This window comes from Fundulus heteroclitus, chromosome 1 (assembly GCF_011125445.2).
Source record: "Fundulus heteroclitus isolate FHET01 chromosome 1, MU-UCD_Fhet_4.1, whole genome shotgun sequence".
In the NCBI taxonomy this organism is placed as follows: Eukaryota; Metazoa; Chordata; class Actinopteri; order Cyprinodontiformes; family Fundulidae; genus Fundulus; species Fundulus heteroclitus.
This window is the reverse complement of record NC_046361.1, coordinates 8,352,933-8,371,506: the sequence shown is the minus strand read 5'-3', so window position 1 is coordinate 8,371,506 and position 18,574 is coordinate 8,352,933. Positions and strand designations below refer to the sequence as shown.

Sequence of the window (18,574 nt, the reverse complement as noted above, 5' to 3'; positions counted from 1 at the left end):
AGATAAACAATCGTGGTCTCGGTTTTCATTAACGTAAAAGTAGCTGATAATTTGCTGGGTGTGTGTGGGGGGGAAGATAACCAGGGGAATTGTGGGTGAATTTGTAGTTTAATGTCGCATGATAACAGCCTATCATCAGCCTCCTGTTATCATGCTCCTCTACGGCTGCTCGGGGATGGAGGCGAAGGTGCGACACACAGCTGTTTGCTTGTTTGTGAGCTCATAGCGAGCAGAGACTCTCCTCCTCCTCCTCCTCCTCCTCCTCCTCCTTCTCCTCCTCCTCCTCCTCTCGCGCTCAGCCGGCGCTGCTCGCTCCGCTTTGCTTACTTTGCCCCTGAACTTTACTCGCGGAGCGCGTGCTGCTGCTGCTGCCGCTGCGTGGAGCATCACGGGTCTGCGGACGGGAGGTTTCGGAGAACTTGCTCCGGCGAGATGGACTAAAACGGGCGCCCACCCTGTTAAAGAGCGCGGATAACTCCAAGAGAAGACGCGTGTTTTTCCCCTTCTCTCGCTCCTTCTTCTTGTTGTTTGTTTTTGTTTGCGGGGAGCACGACCTGCCTTCACCACCATGGAAGAGGACGAAGCGCACCCGGAGAACGGGATCCACGTCGCTAAGGACTCGGACCGACAGCAGCGGCTCAGGCTCTGCGTCCTGAACGAGATCCTGAACACGGAGCGGGACTACGTGCGGACGCTGCTCTTCCTCCAGTCGGTAAGTTTGACTTTTTATTTATTTTTATTTATTTTTTTGAGGGGGCTCACTCCCCACTCGCGGGGAGCAGCACCTACTACCCACGCGCTGCTTTAATTGCTGGAGCCGTCCGTGGTGCGGAGCAACAGGGAGCGTTTTGTTTGGTCAGACGGGGGACACGTCGGCTCTCCTGCCGCGCTGACAGCGTCCGTCGGCTGGCTCCGACTCAACGCGCCTTCCCTCCAGACTGTCTGTCAGATACATGAACGCGTTTGTAGGTTGGCACGTTTCCCCTTTGAGCTCTGTGCGCTTTAACTACACATGCACCGATCGGACCTTTACTGCCGATTCCAACTTTTGTGCTTTTTTTTTTCTAAGCACTGTCACATAAAAAGGGGACATGAGCACAAAAACGTTGTAGTTGTACTAGTTTTAAGTATAAGGTTGTCACACTTTATGCATAGATGCGTTTGACCCCAACCTTTTGATTAGATGCTAAAGAAACTACCAAGTGCATGAAAGGTTAGTTGCTGGTGGTAGTAGGTCAGGGGTTAAGGTGTGTTTAGGATCTCTAGATTGTGGGAGTTTGTAGTTTCGTATGCATGATATGAATTGGTGGGATATCAGATCTGTTTTTTTTTTTAGGATTTGAAGCGGAAATTGTCCGATCTGGATGTTTAGCCCACTGATCGGTGCATCAGATGAACAAGACTGCAAAGAAGGAACTAAAAAAATTTTTCCTTGGAATGAGTGCGTTTGTCCTAGATTTGAGCAGGGAAATAAGATGATCCGCTAATGGAATTGGTATTTTGACCCCTAAACTAAGATAATTAGATATACTGCACTTGAAATAACATGACTGAGACGAATCAAAAATCATATTCCATTGGCAGAAACCTCTTATTTCCCCTGCTCAAATCAAGGACAAATGCACTCATTTCAAGAACATTTTCCCGTACTTTTAGTTCCGTTTTTGCGGTGAAGAAAGCTGAGGGGGACCCATTCCACACCTCTCCATTGTGTGTTAAAGCTGGCGTGCTGAAAGCTGCCACGAATTCACAGGAGCTTTGCAAAAATAAATAGGTAATCACAGCCATTCAGCTGCAGCTCCACGCCTTCCCCAGGACTGAGATAAGAATCCGTTTTCAACAGTTTCTCATTTAGTCATTGTGCAGGAGCTGCTAACCGAATTAACGAACCAGTGATTTTTTTTTTTCTTTCTTATTGCATGCTCCTTTTCAGCCTTCAGCATTCGATTGCTTCCCACCTGCAGGTGACTATTCAGTTCATCACTTCTCGCTGTCGTCTCTCATTTATCTTTGGCATGTCACCTCAGGTACTAGTTCAGTGTAGGGGGCTCCTGCCTCCAGCTGTGAACAGATTAAGTATGTGTGGTCTGCATAAAACATCGTTATTATAATACAATGCTAATTGCTGAGGGGAAATTCCCCTCTTTTATTAGCCCACCCCCCTGCACAAAGAAGTCAGAGGTCAGGCTCACATGCAGAGCCTCAGCCTGAAGCAGAAAAAGGCTATTCAGTCCCTCTTCTTTGGCACCGGGCTGCCTGGAAGGCAGAGGCTAGTTGTTATCGTTTTTAACCGGGATAAGAGACTTATTTATTAGCATTCTGATGATTCCTGTGATTCCTTTCTTTTTGCTGTTCTCAACAGCTGGCAGATGTCTGTCAAGCTCGGCGTCGGTTCCCTCTTCCCTCTGTGCCGTCGCATGTTAAGGACTTCCTTAAAGTTTTGTTTGAGAGTTTCGTCAATCAGGAGATGCGTGATTGGGGGGGGGGGGGGAGCCTAACCATGAGATGAAATTTATTGCATGGATGCACTTTGGGCAATCAGTCGCATGTTTTCTTGGCGAAACAAAACAGGACGCGATGACTTCGCAGCAGTTGGGAGACGGACCGGGCAGCGAAGAGCCGGGGCTGTGACCTAGATCCCACCTCTTAGCCCCTAGACACCTGAAAGCTGGCAGAGCTACCGGTTGAGTCTTTTCTGTGCCGCCTTGTGAACTGTCGTGTTTCGATTTCAAATATCCAGTTAGTAATCCGTAACCAGGGGACAGTGCCCCATGGAAAGGATGTTTTATTACCCGCCGGCGGCATCGGCGAGGATGGGATTCTCAAGCAAAAATACCACAGGTTCACCGTATCACAGCGCTTACACAAAAAAAGGAAAACACAAGTCCAGAGCCGAAAAGCCACTGCTATTCAAATTGCTGCTAAATTACTGTAATATTGTGATCATTTATAATATAATTCATAATAGGGCTGGACGATAATTCAATAACAATATATATCAATTTGATAGAAAGAAGGGTCAATAAAAAGTTAAATAGAACAGTTCTCCTTCTATATGCATTCTAGCCCATCATTTAGGTTAATACTACAGTCATTAAGTCCTCCCAACCAATCACAATAAGACCCTGGAACGCTCCCGCACCAAGCTCCGCCCCCTTCATAATGTTCAGAGAGCAGGCGTTCTTTTTTCTTTTTAAAAACTTGTAATTTGGGTAAAAAGTTGCTCGAATAAAGGGCTGCGTTTGGATTTGGTGTGTTCTTTATCTAAACATAGGTCGCTAAGGAACAGCATAAAAATGGCCAGGGCTGCACTTTAAAATATATGTTTTGAATTAGTTGATAATTATCGATATCGATGATTTCTATTTTATCGATATGCTTTTTTTTTTATATATATATGGTCCCGCCCTAATTCATAACATGTTATTTTGACAGAGACTCTACAGCAAAGGTTTCGACTAAACGACTCTTTATTTACTAGTAGTATTGCTCTGACTAGCGTTCAGATGCTAGGCTCAGAATTTGGCGTGAAAAACTGCTGCGCTCCATCCTATCGGTGCTTCAGGCCGCTGCTGCTGGTGGTGGTGGTGACGTAATGGTGCGGGGCATCTGCTCCTGCCACACTTCAGGACCCCTTAATCCAACGCAGGATTTTTCTTTTTAAAACGACGCGGAGCCTACCTGACTTGCTCGCCGCGTCCACCGCCTCGTGACCACAGTGCACCGCCTCAGAAAGCCAGAGTCACCTCAAACTGGTTTCCCGCCGCTCCCTTGTGTGTACTACAGGATAAGTTGTAAGAAAAACAGCCATCATTCCCTCCCAGCACCTCTGTCAATCCTTTACATAGACCCCCCCCCCCCCCACCACCACCACCACCACCTCCAGCCTCCTGCTCCACCAGCTTTCATGTTTCTGTCCATGGTCGGGCCAATCCTGCTCCTTTCCCCTCAGTAGGAGCCAAGGCTTTGTCACCATTCAGCTCGCTGGGGTGTTGATAAGGGGGATTCTAGCTGTGAGAGCTCGCGGCATATGGTTCCAGTAAAGATAAAGCACGGACCAGGAGTCACCCAGGATTCAGGAGGCTGAAGCAGCGATGGGGGATGAAGACAAGTCGGTCAAAGAAGCACACGTCGTCTGTGACCGTTAGTCGTGTTTTGCTGATTCTTCTTGATCGTCAAGTTAGAGAATGCCTCGTTTTTTTGTTTTGTTTTGTTTGTTTTAATCGCACAAGGAAGCAGGAGTGGAAATGACGCCTGCAAGTGTGAGCTTTTTTGCTCCGGGCTTCCAAGGCGGCTGAGGCCACAGCCCCGTCCTTCATGCTGAATGTGGGTGAAGTCTGTAAAATCTGATCATGTGGAACCAAGGCTGCGATGGTGTGACTGACGGCTTTTAGCTACCCGCCTCCACGTTGGAGAAATCTGATAAAGGCATTGCCTTTTAGCTTAGAACCTTTTTACTGGAAATCCCAGGTGCAACCCCTTAGAAAACTACACGGCAAGCAGATTTTTCTCTAATGACATTTAGCTTTTATTTCTTTATTGTTGAGGGATTTTGAGCATGTCCCTGTTGCAGATTAAACAGTAGTTAAACACAGACTCTTTGTTTTCCTCTGTATTTGAGCTCTTTGCCAGTCTTGTAGACCTCAACCTCCTGCACATCGCTACTGTTTTGTTAGAACGACAGATTATTAACAGGCCAGCACGGGATTCTCGCAGTACCATAACCTTAAGTAAACCATAAGTAAATGCCGTGGTTTCACAGTCTCATTATATCGTAACAAAAATTTAGAACAACAATGACTTAATTGCTTTTAATTAAAACAGCTTGCAACAGCTTTAGGCCATAATTAGCTCAATAAGGTTGCAAGGTGGGACTCTTTTAGTTTCTATACCATAAATATCCATGTTTAACATGAATAATAATAAAGAAACAAACAAAAAAAAAACAACAACTACACACTTTTTTTCCCCCCAAAGTATGAGAAAAAAACAACCAATGCTGTCTTTCAGCAAACTGACTGGCAGTGCACAGCAATGGGTATGGAAGGGGCTGTGTGTCTGTACTTTATGGTCTGTAAGGACGGGAAACTCAGGAGGTTTCTCTGGCACCGTATTAGCACAACTTTAAACCTTAGTAACCACAGGAGGGGGGGAAACTTTTTTTTTTGTTTTTTTTGTTAAACCAAAGCTGTTTAAAACCTGAGTGTACGTTGGTGAGTAGCGCCGAGGCACGGAAGGGATGGTTATCCAGCTTTGGTCTCTCAGCTGTTCTGCACGTCTCTCATCCCCTGGCAATTACCAGCTCCAACAAGCTCATCCGCCACTCTAATGGGAGCATGCGGGGATGGAGAGAAGAGAGAGGAGAGAGGAGAGAGGAGAGAGGAAGGCATGGAAGGATGGCGTGAACAGGGACTGTGTTGCACATCTCAAAATCCACTAACTTTCTGAGCGGGGTGGAGGATGTCTAATGTAAACAAGCGGATCTCTTTTCATCATCACCAACTTTCTGCTGATAACTGCTCTCTGTGACACATCCCACCCCCCCCCTCCCTCCCCCCGCCCTGTTGGTGGCTGAACGGATCACTTCTTAGTGCCACAGATTTGTGGGGATTTTCTCTGTTTGGCTTTGTTGATGCCGTCCAGCCGACTGGATTTTCCCCTGTCAGGATCCACCAGAATTTAGGCCGCCCGACACGAATACGGTCGCTAGCGTCATACCTGCTGGACTTCAGGGGTTTTCCTTTAAAACCATAAAGAAAATATGATGGCTGGGCGCTATGACTCTCTCGCTCTCTTTTTTTTTTTTTTTTGACCACAGTGACCCCTGTTTCGTCGAATCTCGTCCTGTAAAAACAGCGGCGGGGAACCGTCCGGCCAATAAATCAGTCTCTCCGTGTTAACGCTGCGGTTTGAGAGACGGAAAAGGATTTGAGTGGCCAGGAAGGTGCTGCAGGATAATGGGAAACATCTGGAAATCCTGCCAACTGTGACCTCTGCTTTGGGGCCACACACAGCAGAGATTAGTGCGCGGCACTGTCGAGTTCACACATCAGTGTGAATGGAACAGGATTGCGTGAGCGCTAGCCATGGGCCGGTTGCTGGTATCGAGGTATAGAGAGGTGCAGTTTGAATTTTTACCCTGAAACCATTCCTACAACTTAAGGTGCTTTTTAATGAGAGGGCTTGGCTGAGTGGCTAGATTTTTAATTTCCCACTCTGGCTACAAAGAGCATAGAGTAGTACAGCGCTGCCCCTTCCCAATCTGTTCCTGCACACTGCAGGTCAGCTGTCTGAAAGACATCAATGTTTATTTTTATTTTCAAGCATGAAAAATTCTGCGTGAGCCCCGCCCGTCACAGAATGGCCAGAAGGTGTATTTGCTTGAGAACCACCATGATGCAAACGTCCTGTAATTTTGCTCGACCTATAAGGAACTTTATTGATAACGTTCTATAAACATCCACGTTAAAATGACTTTAGCAGCTGTTTGATTGCAAACACAGATTATTACATACCTTTTTTTTTTTTTTTTAAATGCAATTAGCAAAATCACGGAAGTGTTAAGCTGTCATGTGGGTTGTCACGCCGTGGCATCTCATCCCCGTTCTTGTCCAGCGGCTGCGGATGTGCTGAAATGTCTTCGCCGTGTTTGCCTATTGACGTCGTCTCCACGCACCCGTTGCTGTTGTTTAGACAGCGGCGGCCAGGCAAACAGGATGACGCGTGCGCAGGTTCTGCACACCCAACACCAGACACCCAGCCCATGCAGAGGAAGGCACTTCACAGGAAGCCCAGCTCCGAGCTTCCTCCTAAAGCTGAAGCATGTGTCTACCTCTTTCCTATTTCCTCTTTTTTTTTTTTTTTTTTTTTTTTTTAAATCCCCTTACTGTTTCCCCACTCCTGCCCTCCCCGCTCTGTGGGAAAGACCAACATCAAACTTCTCTTGGCCAGAGAGTATAAATAGCTTAAGATTTTAACTCCCATCTTTGCTGCGACGCTGGTGGTTTCAGCTCGCTGCAGCTGGGCGGCAGTCAAATAAACACTGAGCCACGCAGGAAGGGTGACCTGTGGAGTTAGAACAGCAGCGTTACCAGCTACTGTGCCTATCTACGGGGGGGGGGGCTTTGTGGAGGTCTTCATTTTAGTAGGGCTTCCAACTCTCTGCTTCTTCTGTGCCGGTTTCCAGCTTAATCTCGCCGTGCTTTTTATAGTCATGTGTGTTGGTAAGCCATTTCTTTAAGGCACGAGACTGCAGTAGGAATTTAAAGAATTCAAGTTAACAAGTCTGAGCCACTGTTGGGTCCAAAGGCATGATGTCAAAACAGAAAAAGAGGGGAAACACAGTCAACCCCCCCCCATCACTCCTCAGTTGTAAGTTGGTACAATAGAAACTCACTTTCAGATAAGCTGCCCTTGGTGAAAGTGTCGGTCCTTTGCTCATAATGAAACCGCCGGTGCTACAAGAAGCAGGAAAATCACTATCTCTCTATATAACATATTGGATTATATAATATCAAGACTGAAAAAACCTTCTCAGAAGCAATGTTTGGGACACAGACAGTGAAGATGTGTAGAAAAGTGTTTTTCAGCAGTCTTGACGATCAGCCTGGTCTAAATTGAAAAATCTACTTGGTCAGTGAGCCGTACAGCCTCACATTTCCATGGCTTTCGATAGGATTTTATGTGATAGACTATCAGAAAGCCGGGCATAACTGCGGAGCAGAAATAAAAAATCAGAAATTGACAGCATTCTCCTTTCTCCTGACGCCCCTAAAAGATCTGTTGCGTTCGTCTGGAACCTCCACAAACATTGCCCTTTTGTAGAGAGGTGGTGAGGGAGGAAGCCACAGGACGTCCTGCTTGCAGTTTGCCACAAGTCACGTTGGAGACAAAGCAACGACGTGAAGCACTGCTCAGACGAGACCTAGCTGTGCCTTTTGACGTACATGGACACTGCTTTTTTCACTGTGAAACATGGTGCAGCCAGCATCACGGTCTGAGAGTGGTTCTCATCAAGCTGCAACATGAAAGCTGATCAGAGTGCATGGGATGATGGAGGGAGGTGAAAAAGACTTAAACCTGGGGCTGAGCTTCACCTTTCAACGGGGTGAAAACTTTCAACATGCGGCCAGAGCTACAGTCAAAGCATATTCATGTTACTGGCCCAGTCAGTCACCCTCACTTCTTTTAGTTTGACCACGTCGTTTGAAGGAGTAGCAGCGTTATCTCGTTAAGTCATTATGAGGCTGGAATAACGTTTTTTTTAATTATTTTAAAATGTACATTTTTAATTTCAGAACTGAAAACACAGTAAAAAAGAAATCTCTTTAAAGCAACTCTAAACATTAGATACTGGTGTGTGGAGTTAAAAACAGTTAATCACAGTTTGATTAGTGTAAGTTTTAACATTAATGATGCCGTTGTTCCTGATAGCTGCTGTTTTCTGGAGCTTGCTTTTGGCACCATAACAACAGGAACACATTTGACGTTTTCACGTGATACAATTTAATGTTTGTTACTGGTCTCACAAGGACTGGATAAATAACGAATATTCCTATGTTTATTTCTTTTTTTCCCCTAAGCAGCACTTTGGTGCCTTCTGTCAAATAGCTGCATGCGATTCATTACGGTCCTGAAGCTCCTCTGTCCCTTGCGCGTTGTGTTCTGCACCAGAGGAGGCGGAATATAAAACAATACCAGAAACATTTCAGTGGAAACTAAAAGCAGTCTTGTTTTCAGCAATGGCTGCCAAAATGAGAAGCTCACATAGTATTTGGGTCAGCTGCCTCACTGTTTCAGGGCTATAAAAACCCTTCGCCCCCCCCCCACCCCCACCCCCCGACCAAAACTGTTTTAACCTGCGGCCTTCTGTCCCCAACTGATCAGTGTATGATCTGTAATATCTTCCTACATGTTTCCCCAAATGACCATCATCATGTAGTCTTGGGCAGTAATTTGCGTCTTTGCCACAGCCTCATCTCCACCGAGGTGCAGACTGTTTACGTCTGGCCCGTCTGAATGCCAGGTGTGGCTTGTTTTCTGCCGCCGCGTATTGACGCTAACCTTTTTAAAAGCACGATCAATTCTACATCTATTTGTCCCTCTGGGTGTGTTTTGTAGGCACGGGGGGGGGGGTTTCCGACGGCTCCCACAGCCCCATATTCCCCACGCTGCGATTCAGTCTGTCATTCTTAGGTCTCGTCTGCAACAGAAAACGAGCGTCCAAAACCTCCAGATGGCCTCTGCAATCTGGCCCATGATGTTATCTGCAGATCAACACATGTCACCTGTCAACAGGAAGCCACGTTTAAAAAGAGACTAAGGCAGACCGTGCGCCAAACCTCCCCCACTGAAACAATATGTCAATTACGGTTGAAGGCAAATAGAAGTCCTAATGACTTTATTATTATGATTATTTTTCCAGAATATACATCTGATTGGGTCATTTTGCAAAAAAAAAAAAAAAAAAAAATCTAACAAAAAAGATGAGCAACTTGAGGCAGTATAGATTTAAATAAAGTCATCAGCATATTTGTAAGAGCCTCTCCACTCTTGCATGCATCAGTGCCAAGTTGGAAAGCAAAGCCGACAGTTGTAGAAACTTCAATTGCCTCTCGGTTTGTAGTGAAACCGCCGCAGATAACCCCTGGACAATTGTGACAGTAAGGTTTCAGTGAAGATTTGGCACAATTGAGAATGCGCGCGTCACATGGTGCTGATGTGGGCATGGCGAGGAGGCGGTCTCAGACAGGAAAGCCCTCCTTCGGCGCTGCCTGTCGGTCCTTCTGAGGTGTCGTACCCCCGTAGTGTTTAGCTTCCGCCCATGTGAGCTGCTCAAAGAGCCTTGAAGTTTAAAGTCCTTCAAAGCGGAAGTGAGTGAGATGAGGAGCAAAAAAAGAAAGAAGGGAGGGAAAAAAAGAAAAAAAACTGGACCGGGCTCAAAGGCGACTTTGTGTTTTGGTGATTGGGTCTGCCAAAAAGAGTTTCTCTTGGAAGACAGCTAGAGACTGGCTGGTGGGTGAAGGAGGAGTGGTGGGAGTGCTTTTTTTTTTTTTTTTGGGAGGATTGAGGAGCGATGTGAATTACAGCTTCTGGGAGAAAGAGAAGTCTGCTATGGTGCGCTGGGGTCCCTCATTGTGGCAACGCCACGGGCCTTTCTCTAGCTCCGCCAGTCTCTGGCTACAAAGAGGGGATTTCTTCATTTATTTATTCAATTTCATGCCATGTCGGCCCCAAAATGGCCCCACTGCCTCTCCAGAACTGCCCCGTCTCTCCCTCTGTGGCCGGTTACCCCAATCCTCCTCCTTTAAAAAGAGAGATGCTTAATGGGTCATTGTTCTTAGCTTGTTGTTGTTTTCTTTGCTTGAGGGAAGGGTAGAGGGGTTTGAGGCTGGTGACCTGAGAACTTGCATAGAAAGGTCCTGGATCCGTGGATCCGGGATTCGGTCGGAGGGTTGTTACAGAAGGTGTGGGAACCGCAACAAATTGAAAAGGGGCTCCCAGGGCCCGCTGGAAAAACCCCCCTGACAAGTGTTAGAGCTTGCTCTTGATATACAGGGTCTCTTGTGAGGTATGGGAATCGAGTGAGATGGCCGAGCTTTGTTGCTGAATGCTGATGTGGCCTGGGGTAAAAGGAGTGGAAACATGGGCAAGGTTTGCTCCTCTTGCCGCTGTCTTTACTCTCATCGCAGCGAAACCTGCCAGAACCGGATAAATGGGGCAGGAGAAAACGATCGGCTTTGTTGTTCGGATCGTAAAGCATTAATGTGCGGCGGGTAATGCGGCATCATATGTCCAATTATGAGCGAAACCCTCCTCGTAAGTTTCCCGGGATTCATTGGTCCTTCAGATATAAATGGATGTTTTTGCGTTGAGGCTTCCAAGCAAAAGAGGAGTTGGTTTAAAAAAAAAAAAAACAGAGAAAAGAATCATTGGCTGATTGTTTTGAAGGGTCTCAAATTAGGAGGTTATGATTTCAGACACTCCTGTGATGGCAGTATTATTGAGGAATATTGTAATGACAGTCAGTTGCTATAAATCCACAGATTCCTGTCTTACCTGTGCTTCCAGCCCTCTCTGTGACCTTTGGCGTTGTGGACACGGTTTTCTTCTAAAAAATACTTATACTGTGCCTCAGTAATGTTTAAAACTGTGAGAATAGTTGTGACCCCCTCTTTTCCTCTGTGTGTGTGTGTGTGTGTGTAGCACACCTTTCAGTGGCAGAGTGCCCATTGCATCACAGGTAAATATCCCCAAAGACAACTGGGGTCTCGTGTGATCAGCACCACAGTGGAGTTAGTTTCAGACGTTCACTGGTTGTTCGTCTTCAAATGAATGACTCAGACCTGACCCTTAATGAAAAGCCTCTGCAGGTTCTGTAAAAATAAAATGTCCACAACATGAACTCCATACATGTCAGAGGGATGCTCCCATGTTGCAGCTTGACCCAGTTTGACAACTCTGACTTTTCCCTCACTTCTCTCTAGTTATTTCCCTGTTGGTTTCAGGTTTTTTTTCATAATTAAAACAGTGTGGTGTTTTCTTGAATTATGAAATCCATGCAGTGGTTAAGTTTTAGACTTTGACAGCTTTTTTTGAGAAACGAATTACCCCTTTAGGATGACATCTATCTCTTTGTGTCTGGGCTTGTAAACCGAAGTAAAGGCTCTGGTCTGGCTGCAGGTAGACTCTCAGTGAAGAGGCAGACAAAGCAGACAGGAAGCCAGCAGGCCTTCCCTTTTCCTCTGTCCGGTGAAGCGAACAGTAAGCCCACACCAACATATGGCCCATCTGCATCTTCACACTTCATTGTCTAGCTTCCGTTTGTATTGATAAAACTCAGCATTTAGCAAATCCCCCCCACCCACATTAACACTTTTGACTGTTGCTCTAATGAAATAAAGCCTGAGGTCACATATGACTTGAGTGCCGTTGTCAAACGAAGTATAAATGCTAGAGATGCACAAGGGCTGAACGATTTTGCAAAATAATCTAATTGCGATTTTTTTCTTTTTCTTCTTAATATTGCGATTTAATGTGTTTTTTTTTCCCCCAGTTTAATTTATCATGTGTTTTAAAATATATACAAACAACAAATAAATTTGTTTCCTCGCCATGTGGATTAGTTGCTAAAAGACCCACAGCATCTAAACTCGGAGCAGTAATGATTGCGTTCTGCCTACAATATATTTCAACCAAAATTACAATTTTGACTTTTCTCTGCATTAACCACAAGAAACAAAAATGTTCTCTAAAAAATGATATTTGTAAAGAAGGACTATTTAAAACAAGAACTTTTAATGTTTCTATTAATCAGAATATTATTCAAGAGAACAGCTTTTAATTGATTTGGACATCAATCCTTGTTGGACATAGAGTGTAACCAGTCAATGTATTAAACTGATTGACCAGAACTTAATGCTATGTATGATTATATAAACTCTAAAACAAGTAATGAAATTAGATTATCTCACTGCTGCAACTGTCTTTCCTTCATGTGGAGGCAAACCCACTTCAAACATTTCACCAACACCTAATAGATGTGTCTAATTCACTAATTGTTACATAACCAAAAATTGCAGACCTCTGCGATTTGGAAATTGTCTTTTTTTAAAATTGCGATTATATTGAAAATGCGATTAATTGTTCAGCCCTAAGATGCACCGAATCAGAGAGTTGTGGCGCTACCTGCTTAGACCAGTTTTACTTACCTTTTTAAGAACTAAAATGATCAGTTTTTCTCACCTTCTCGCTGTTAGCCGTCAGTAATGGATTATTTCAGGGGCAGAGGTGATGTCACACTGGGTGTGTGATTGAGCGTATTCATTATACAAACAGTTTTACTTGCAACAAAACAAAGACATCATGACTATGGAGTTAACAGTTTAGAAGGTCCTCGGCATCTTAGATGAGCGATTAGCTTGGTAAGCATTTGTAACTGTGCGTCTCCATGCACAACCGTACCTTCACTCTGATATTTCTAAAAGGCTGGCAACATTTCCAAATCCAGCATGTTCCATGAGGATGTAGCAGGAGTTGGAAGCTCAAAAGAAAAAACAAAAACAAAACACCGTTCAGCCTTTCTGGTGTCTGCCGGAGCTGCCGCTGGCTCGTTTGTCTTCTTTGCCTGTTTGACAACATGTCCCCATGGGGGGGGGGGGGGTACGGATTGACGTCCTGCGGGAGACCACTTCTATTTGTACCAGGAAGAAGTAGAGTATGAAACAACCCAAGCTGCCATTGTACAAAATGTCCTGAGGTCTAGCCCTCTGTTGTAGCAGCTGAACGCACAACCCTCACGCTTCCTCTGACCTTATTTCTTAAAACATGAGCTAACTTTGAGTCTTCCCTCAGTAGGAGCTTTCACTCCAAAGGGTGCCGTGGCCAGGCCGACCTGGTAGCACCTAGGCACGGTGCCTTCACTGATTAAAAAAAACAACACAATTGATTATTGAAGTTTGCAACTAGCCGGTCAATTTGTCCTCACTCGCCCACAGAGTTAAATGCAGTGGTACAGTGTGGTTTATTCCTCAAGCAGCACTTTGTTGTAACACTGCATCGCCGCGTTCAGACTCGACTTTAAAGGCGGTGTGTTAGAGGCCAGCCAAGTGTGTCATGTACTTCCTTTTCAGAAAGAAAGCCACACATCCTGTCCACAAATGGTATCTGGTTCTTTTGTGTTGAGAGGCAGTGCTTCGTTCTGCCTTCTGTTTCTGTCTTTTCCACTGCCAAGTCAAACCGCTGCCTGTCACCTGAAGAGAAAAAAAGAAAAAAAAAAAAAAAAAAAAAGAACCGACGTTCATGTCTTTGATTTAGCTTGTGTTCATTTTTTTGGCAGCTTTTTTTTTTTTTTTTTCTTTCTGTGATTGCACCGTTTCCACTTCCTGTTTGAATGGCACACGAACGGAGGCAAGCGCACAGACTTTCTCTCTTGCATAATTCTTTTTTTTTTACTTAAAAAAAAATGTTTTCAGCTATTCTTGCTCATAAATTGGTGCAATCATTACAGAATCCTAAGATTCCCCAACCTTAGCCCATTCAGCTCACGTGAGTTTGCAGCAAGTGGATCCACTCTCAGATTTCACATCATTATGGCGAGCGTGTCAGTGTATTGTGCAACTGTTGGAAACGCATCCCTCGCCAGCGCAGATAAAGCATTTCAGTCTGCTGCGTTTAAAGAGGTCATTAATGGCAGACCATAAAATGCAGAAGCAGATGCAGATTACCTCAATTCTGCAAAAGTGAACCACACAAATGTGCTGCACTTTGGTATTTGTCGGGTCCTCGTGCTGCAGAGTTCATCTGCCGTGAGCTGGCCCATCACTGCCGTTCCCGTTTCCTGTGGACCTGAGGGTGACTTTTATTCCAGCCTTTTCTGAGCTGCACCTGACCTGTTGGCTGAATGTCTTCTTCTCTGTTAACTTACTGCTCGACTTGGGTTCAGGAACAACCTATTTGTCAGTAAAGTGTGAAAACACCCTGGTACAATAGGTTTCTTTTTTTAAAGGCCAGAGGAAGGGGTGTGGGGTAGTAAAAATTGTCACAAAAACTGTATGTGCTATACAAAGCCTACAGGGTTGCTTCTGGGAACTTGGTGTTGATTGGAACTGCCCCCTTGCTATGATGTAAGATCATTTAAGCTGCATGTTTTTGTTTCAGGAAAAATATGCACTACTTTACAAAAGTATTCATGTGTTTTTAAAGTTTTCCCCTATTTTACAACCATGGAATAAGGATGTATTGTTTAATAAAATCTGAAAAGTGTGGCATGCATTTGTGTTCATCACCCTTCAGTCAACAGTCTGTTGAACCATGTTTTGGTGCTATAACAACAGGAAGTCTCTTGGGGGGTCTTTACCCTCAACCGTCTAGAGGTTGAAAACTTTCCCCGCTCCTCTTTTTCAAGTAGCTCAGGCTGTCAGATTAAATGTAGAGCATTTGGGAACGGCAAATGTTGCTACAGGTTCTTAATTGGAGTTGGGTCTGGACTTCAGGCCATTCTTACTGATGGAGCTCCTTTTGTTGTGAACATTGTAGCTCAGGCCGTACGCTTCCAGATATAATCCTGCTGGAATGTCTATCACAGGTTTTTCTTCCAGGACTTTCCTGTATTCAGCTCATGCTATAGGGAAAAGCTTCCCCATAGCATCATGCAGCCACTGTCATGTTAACCCTGTGGATGGTGCGCTTAGGATTATGTAGTGTTAGTTTTCTGCACACAGTTGGTGTTTGGCATTTAAGCCCGAACCTGTCTTTGTTCATTTTTTTTAATAAAAATGTAAATCTTATGCATTTCTGAGCTTTTTTAAGAAAACCTCTGAAAAACATATGGAAGTTTTTCATTTTAAAAGGTTTGAGGTGTGTGAATACCTAAGCAGGGCACTGTGAAGGAAGTGCTGCTGTTTTTATTGCTGTGTTTCTCTCAGGGTATACATTCTGCTGATATCTGCTTATTGCTGGGAGCATTTAATGACCTCACCATGGATATCTTTGTCATAATTGGCTTTTAAGTGTATGGCTTTATTAGTGCTGTTAAGAAGACTGTAATGGTGAATGGTTACTGAGCACCAGGAAGAACCTGGTGGATGGTCGGTGCATCTGACAGCAAGTGTCTGTTTAGCCCATTATTGGCAGAATGAAGTGAACTGGCTGTGTTTACACATGGTTCGTGTCATATACTAATGGAAAGATCGCTGAGGGGTTTTCGAGCATGTAAATCTGAACGGGCAATGTGTTCGCTGAAAGTTTCAAGTGCTTGCTTCCGCTGCAGAGGATGCTGTACTTCCCTGGGTACACCACAATGACAGTCCTTGGTGTATTTTGTGAATTTGTATTGTGCATGGCAGCTGCTTTGTGGTCTAATAAGGAGCGTCATGGCTGTGTTACTCGTCTCCGGTGGGATTGCATCATGAGCACCCCCGTCACCCTTCCTGGCAAGAGAGACCATCATGGGCAATATCTTTGTTTTGCTCCATGCTGCAGCTGAGCCCCGTCTAAGCCTGCCTGACTCATTAGTGTGAATCCTAGGGTATCAAAAAATGAATTTGTGTCCCATCTGACCAACTATTATTATCGCACTGATTGATGTCTTAGCTATTTTTAGCTTTCGGTAACAAGGCACCTTAGACATGCAACATGAGCTGCAGGCAGGGAAAGGCTGTAACGCACAAAGGTGCCTCTACAAAACCGTTTGGATGCTGTGGCAAATGTAAATAAAGCGCAAAGCAACAACTGTCGCATTCAGCAATAATGTTTCACATTAAACCTAATTAAAATGATGTTTTTACAGATCTTTTAAGTTTAAAGTCAGATTTGGGACAGGATAACAAATAAAAAAACTGGTGTGTAAAGCTTAAAAACAGACCCATTATGAAAAATAATTGTATAAATAAGCAGGCAAGTAGTAACAAGATTAGGTATTATAAAAAACAAAACCTGAGGCTGAGACTGAGGCTTTCAGAGGTGTGTAAGTGAAGAGTCTGCCACTGTTAAAGACTGCGTAGACGGTACAGCATTTCAGTCACACTGTCGAATTACAAAACTTTTTGGATATCATAATGCTCAGTTTCATTCACAGGTTTAGACATTGTGGAATGTTTTCTGCACAAGGGAATAGGGTGAAAACGTCACTAAATGAAAGTGAACTTTGTCAGCTTCAGCCTTTGTTGCTATAAAAATGGATTCTAATTATTTTCCCTCTCTGAGCTCAGAAATGTTTTGGAGAACTGCAATTTGTCCTTTTGAGAGATTTCAACCACATTACTACTCTGGAATAAGTAGTAGTTTGGTTGTATTTAGATGAACTGATTTGTGGTGTGAATTAAATTTAGATAATGTCTTTAAAGGTTGGAGTTATCGGGTTTTATTGGCTGGAGAAAAGATAAGCTAACCAACTCTTTTTTTATGAACATCTAGACTCAGAATGTTGTAGCTGGTTTCCAGTCTGGCTTTGTAAAGCTTTGACCTCCCAGTACCAGGGCTAGCTGATTCCAATTGTTTAGTTCTAAGACGTAACGGCATTTACATTGGTTTTGCCTGCCTACCAATGTCGTTCATGTACTTTGCACGTTCCCAGCAGAGACGATGTCACACTGTGTGTGAGAGAAAGCATTTGTCTTAAAATTGTATTGTATTATTTTAAAATAAAGACAATATCCCTACTGGTCCTATACTATCTTATATTAGTGATTAGCATGGTTAGCAGTTTAAACAGCAAACACCAGTATCTGTGTATTTCCTGGAGAATGAAGACCTTAAATTAAGTGAGCATTTCCCAATTCCGAATGCTCCGTAATAGAGAGTGATTGGAGACTCAAAAGGGAAAAAAGAAAACAATTTTGCTGTAAAACTTTGAACCTTCCTGTTCTCTGCTGAATTTTTACACTCTGCAGGGGGATCCTGTAGGAACAGCAGAAAACACTTTTTTTTTATTTTTTTTTATTGATCTTCACTCAGTAGTGATTTTCACACCAAAGAGTGTCGTTGTGAGCCTGACCTGTTGGCATTTAGTTATGCTGCGATCATTGACTGGAAAGAGATTTGGGTTTTTGAGACCCCCGTCAGGGTCGATCAGTCTGAAAATCGGCCAGTCCCAGTTAACAGGAGTTTATTTTAGCTAATTTTCTACCACTAATGATTATCAGGTCTGACTTTTGCCACAGCCTGTTTGTTTTGGCTTATTTAGTGACATCTCCACACATTGATCCTTACAATCTCAATTAATTACAGCACCTGTCCTGCATCTGATTGAGATTTTAGTCCGGGAAAAGTCACATTTACTTATGTGAGCCATACAGATAGAGCTCATTGAAAAGCCACTCAGGATTATCTGATTCTCTACTGGCAAATGATAGGGCACACTTTCTTTACTGATGACGGCATGCTGCTGATGTTAGGAAGGAGCTAGAAAAGGTCACTTGAGATGCAGATATGAAAGTAAGCACGGGTCACTAACTGCATCCTGCTGCCTCTCAGCATGTTGATTAAAAAATCATTAGCTGTAAAAGAGCACCCAGTGGGTGCGTCGTTCTTATTCATGATCGTCCTTATTCCTAAAACAACTGGCTTAGCTGCTTTGGAAAAGATGAGTGTTTAATAATTGCATTTTGATTTATATCGCTGTGTGTGTGCAACATGGAGTCCTTGTTTCCATTCAAGTGATGCATAATTCAAGTCATCTGCTTTTAGTGGGAGCGGGAGAAAAAAAAATCGGCTTTGTTTTAGCTCTATTTCTTCGCTCACGGAGCCAATTTGCCAAGCCAATCACGTCGGCTTAACAAACATCGCGTCAAATTTACGCGGTGGTCAGCCATTTTTGACAACCTGTCATATGTCCAGCTGCGGATTTAGGCGGCAGAGCAAGTCAAAACAAATCAGGTTCCTGCCTCTTTTCTGCAAACATAACCGACTGTGCTGTTATCTTGGCAGGAAGTTAGACCCTCTGCCGGTTATTATGCCCAAAAATAGATGAGTATGAAAATGAGCCCTGACTGCTGTTTGACAGATCGTGATGCTTCGCTTTCTAGGTACGGCGAAGCGGTGTCCATCAGACATCAACGCCTTTTCCAATTATGCC

General features: G+C 44.2%; 1 protein-coding gene across 3 annotated transcripts in view; it reads left to right on the top strand.

The window, feature by feature from the left end:
- The first annotated feature begins 296 nt into the window (after window positions 1-296).
- The window catches only part of prex1 (phosphatidylinositol-3,4,5-trisphosphate-dependent Rac exchange factor 1), a 99,966-nt gene continuing 81,688 nt past the window's right edge, over window positions 297-18,574 (top strand). The window contains exon 1 of one of the 3 annotated variants that reach the window (XM_036127003.1): window positions 297-712. In XM_036127003.1, coding sequence (XP_035982896.1) covers window positions 569-712 — 144 coding nt within the window. In that variant the 5' untranslated portion in view covers window positions 297-568. The remainder of the gene's footprint in view (window positions 713-18,574) is intronic. The other 2 variants (XM_036126904.1, XM_036126948.1) reach the window with 2 other exon arrangements.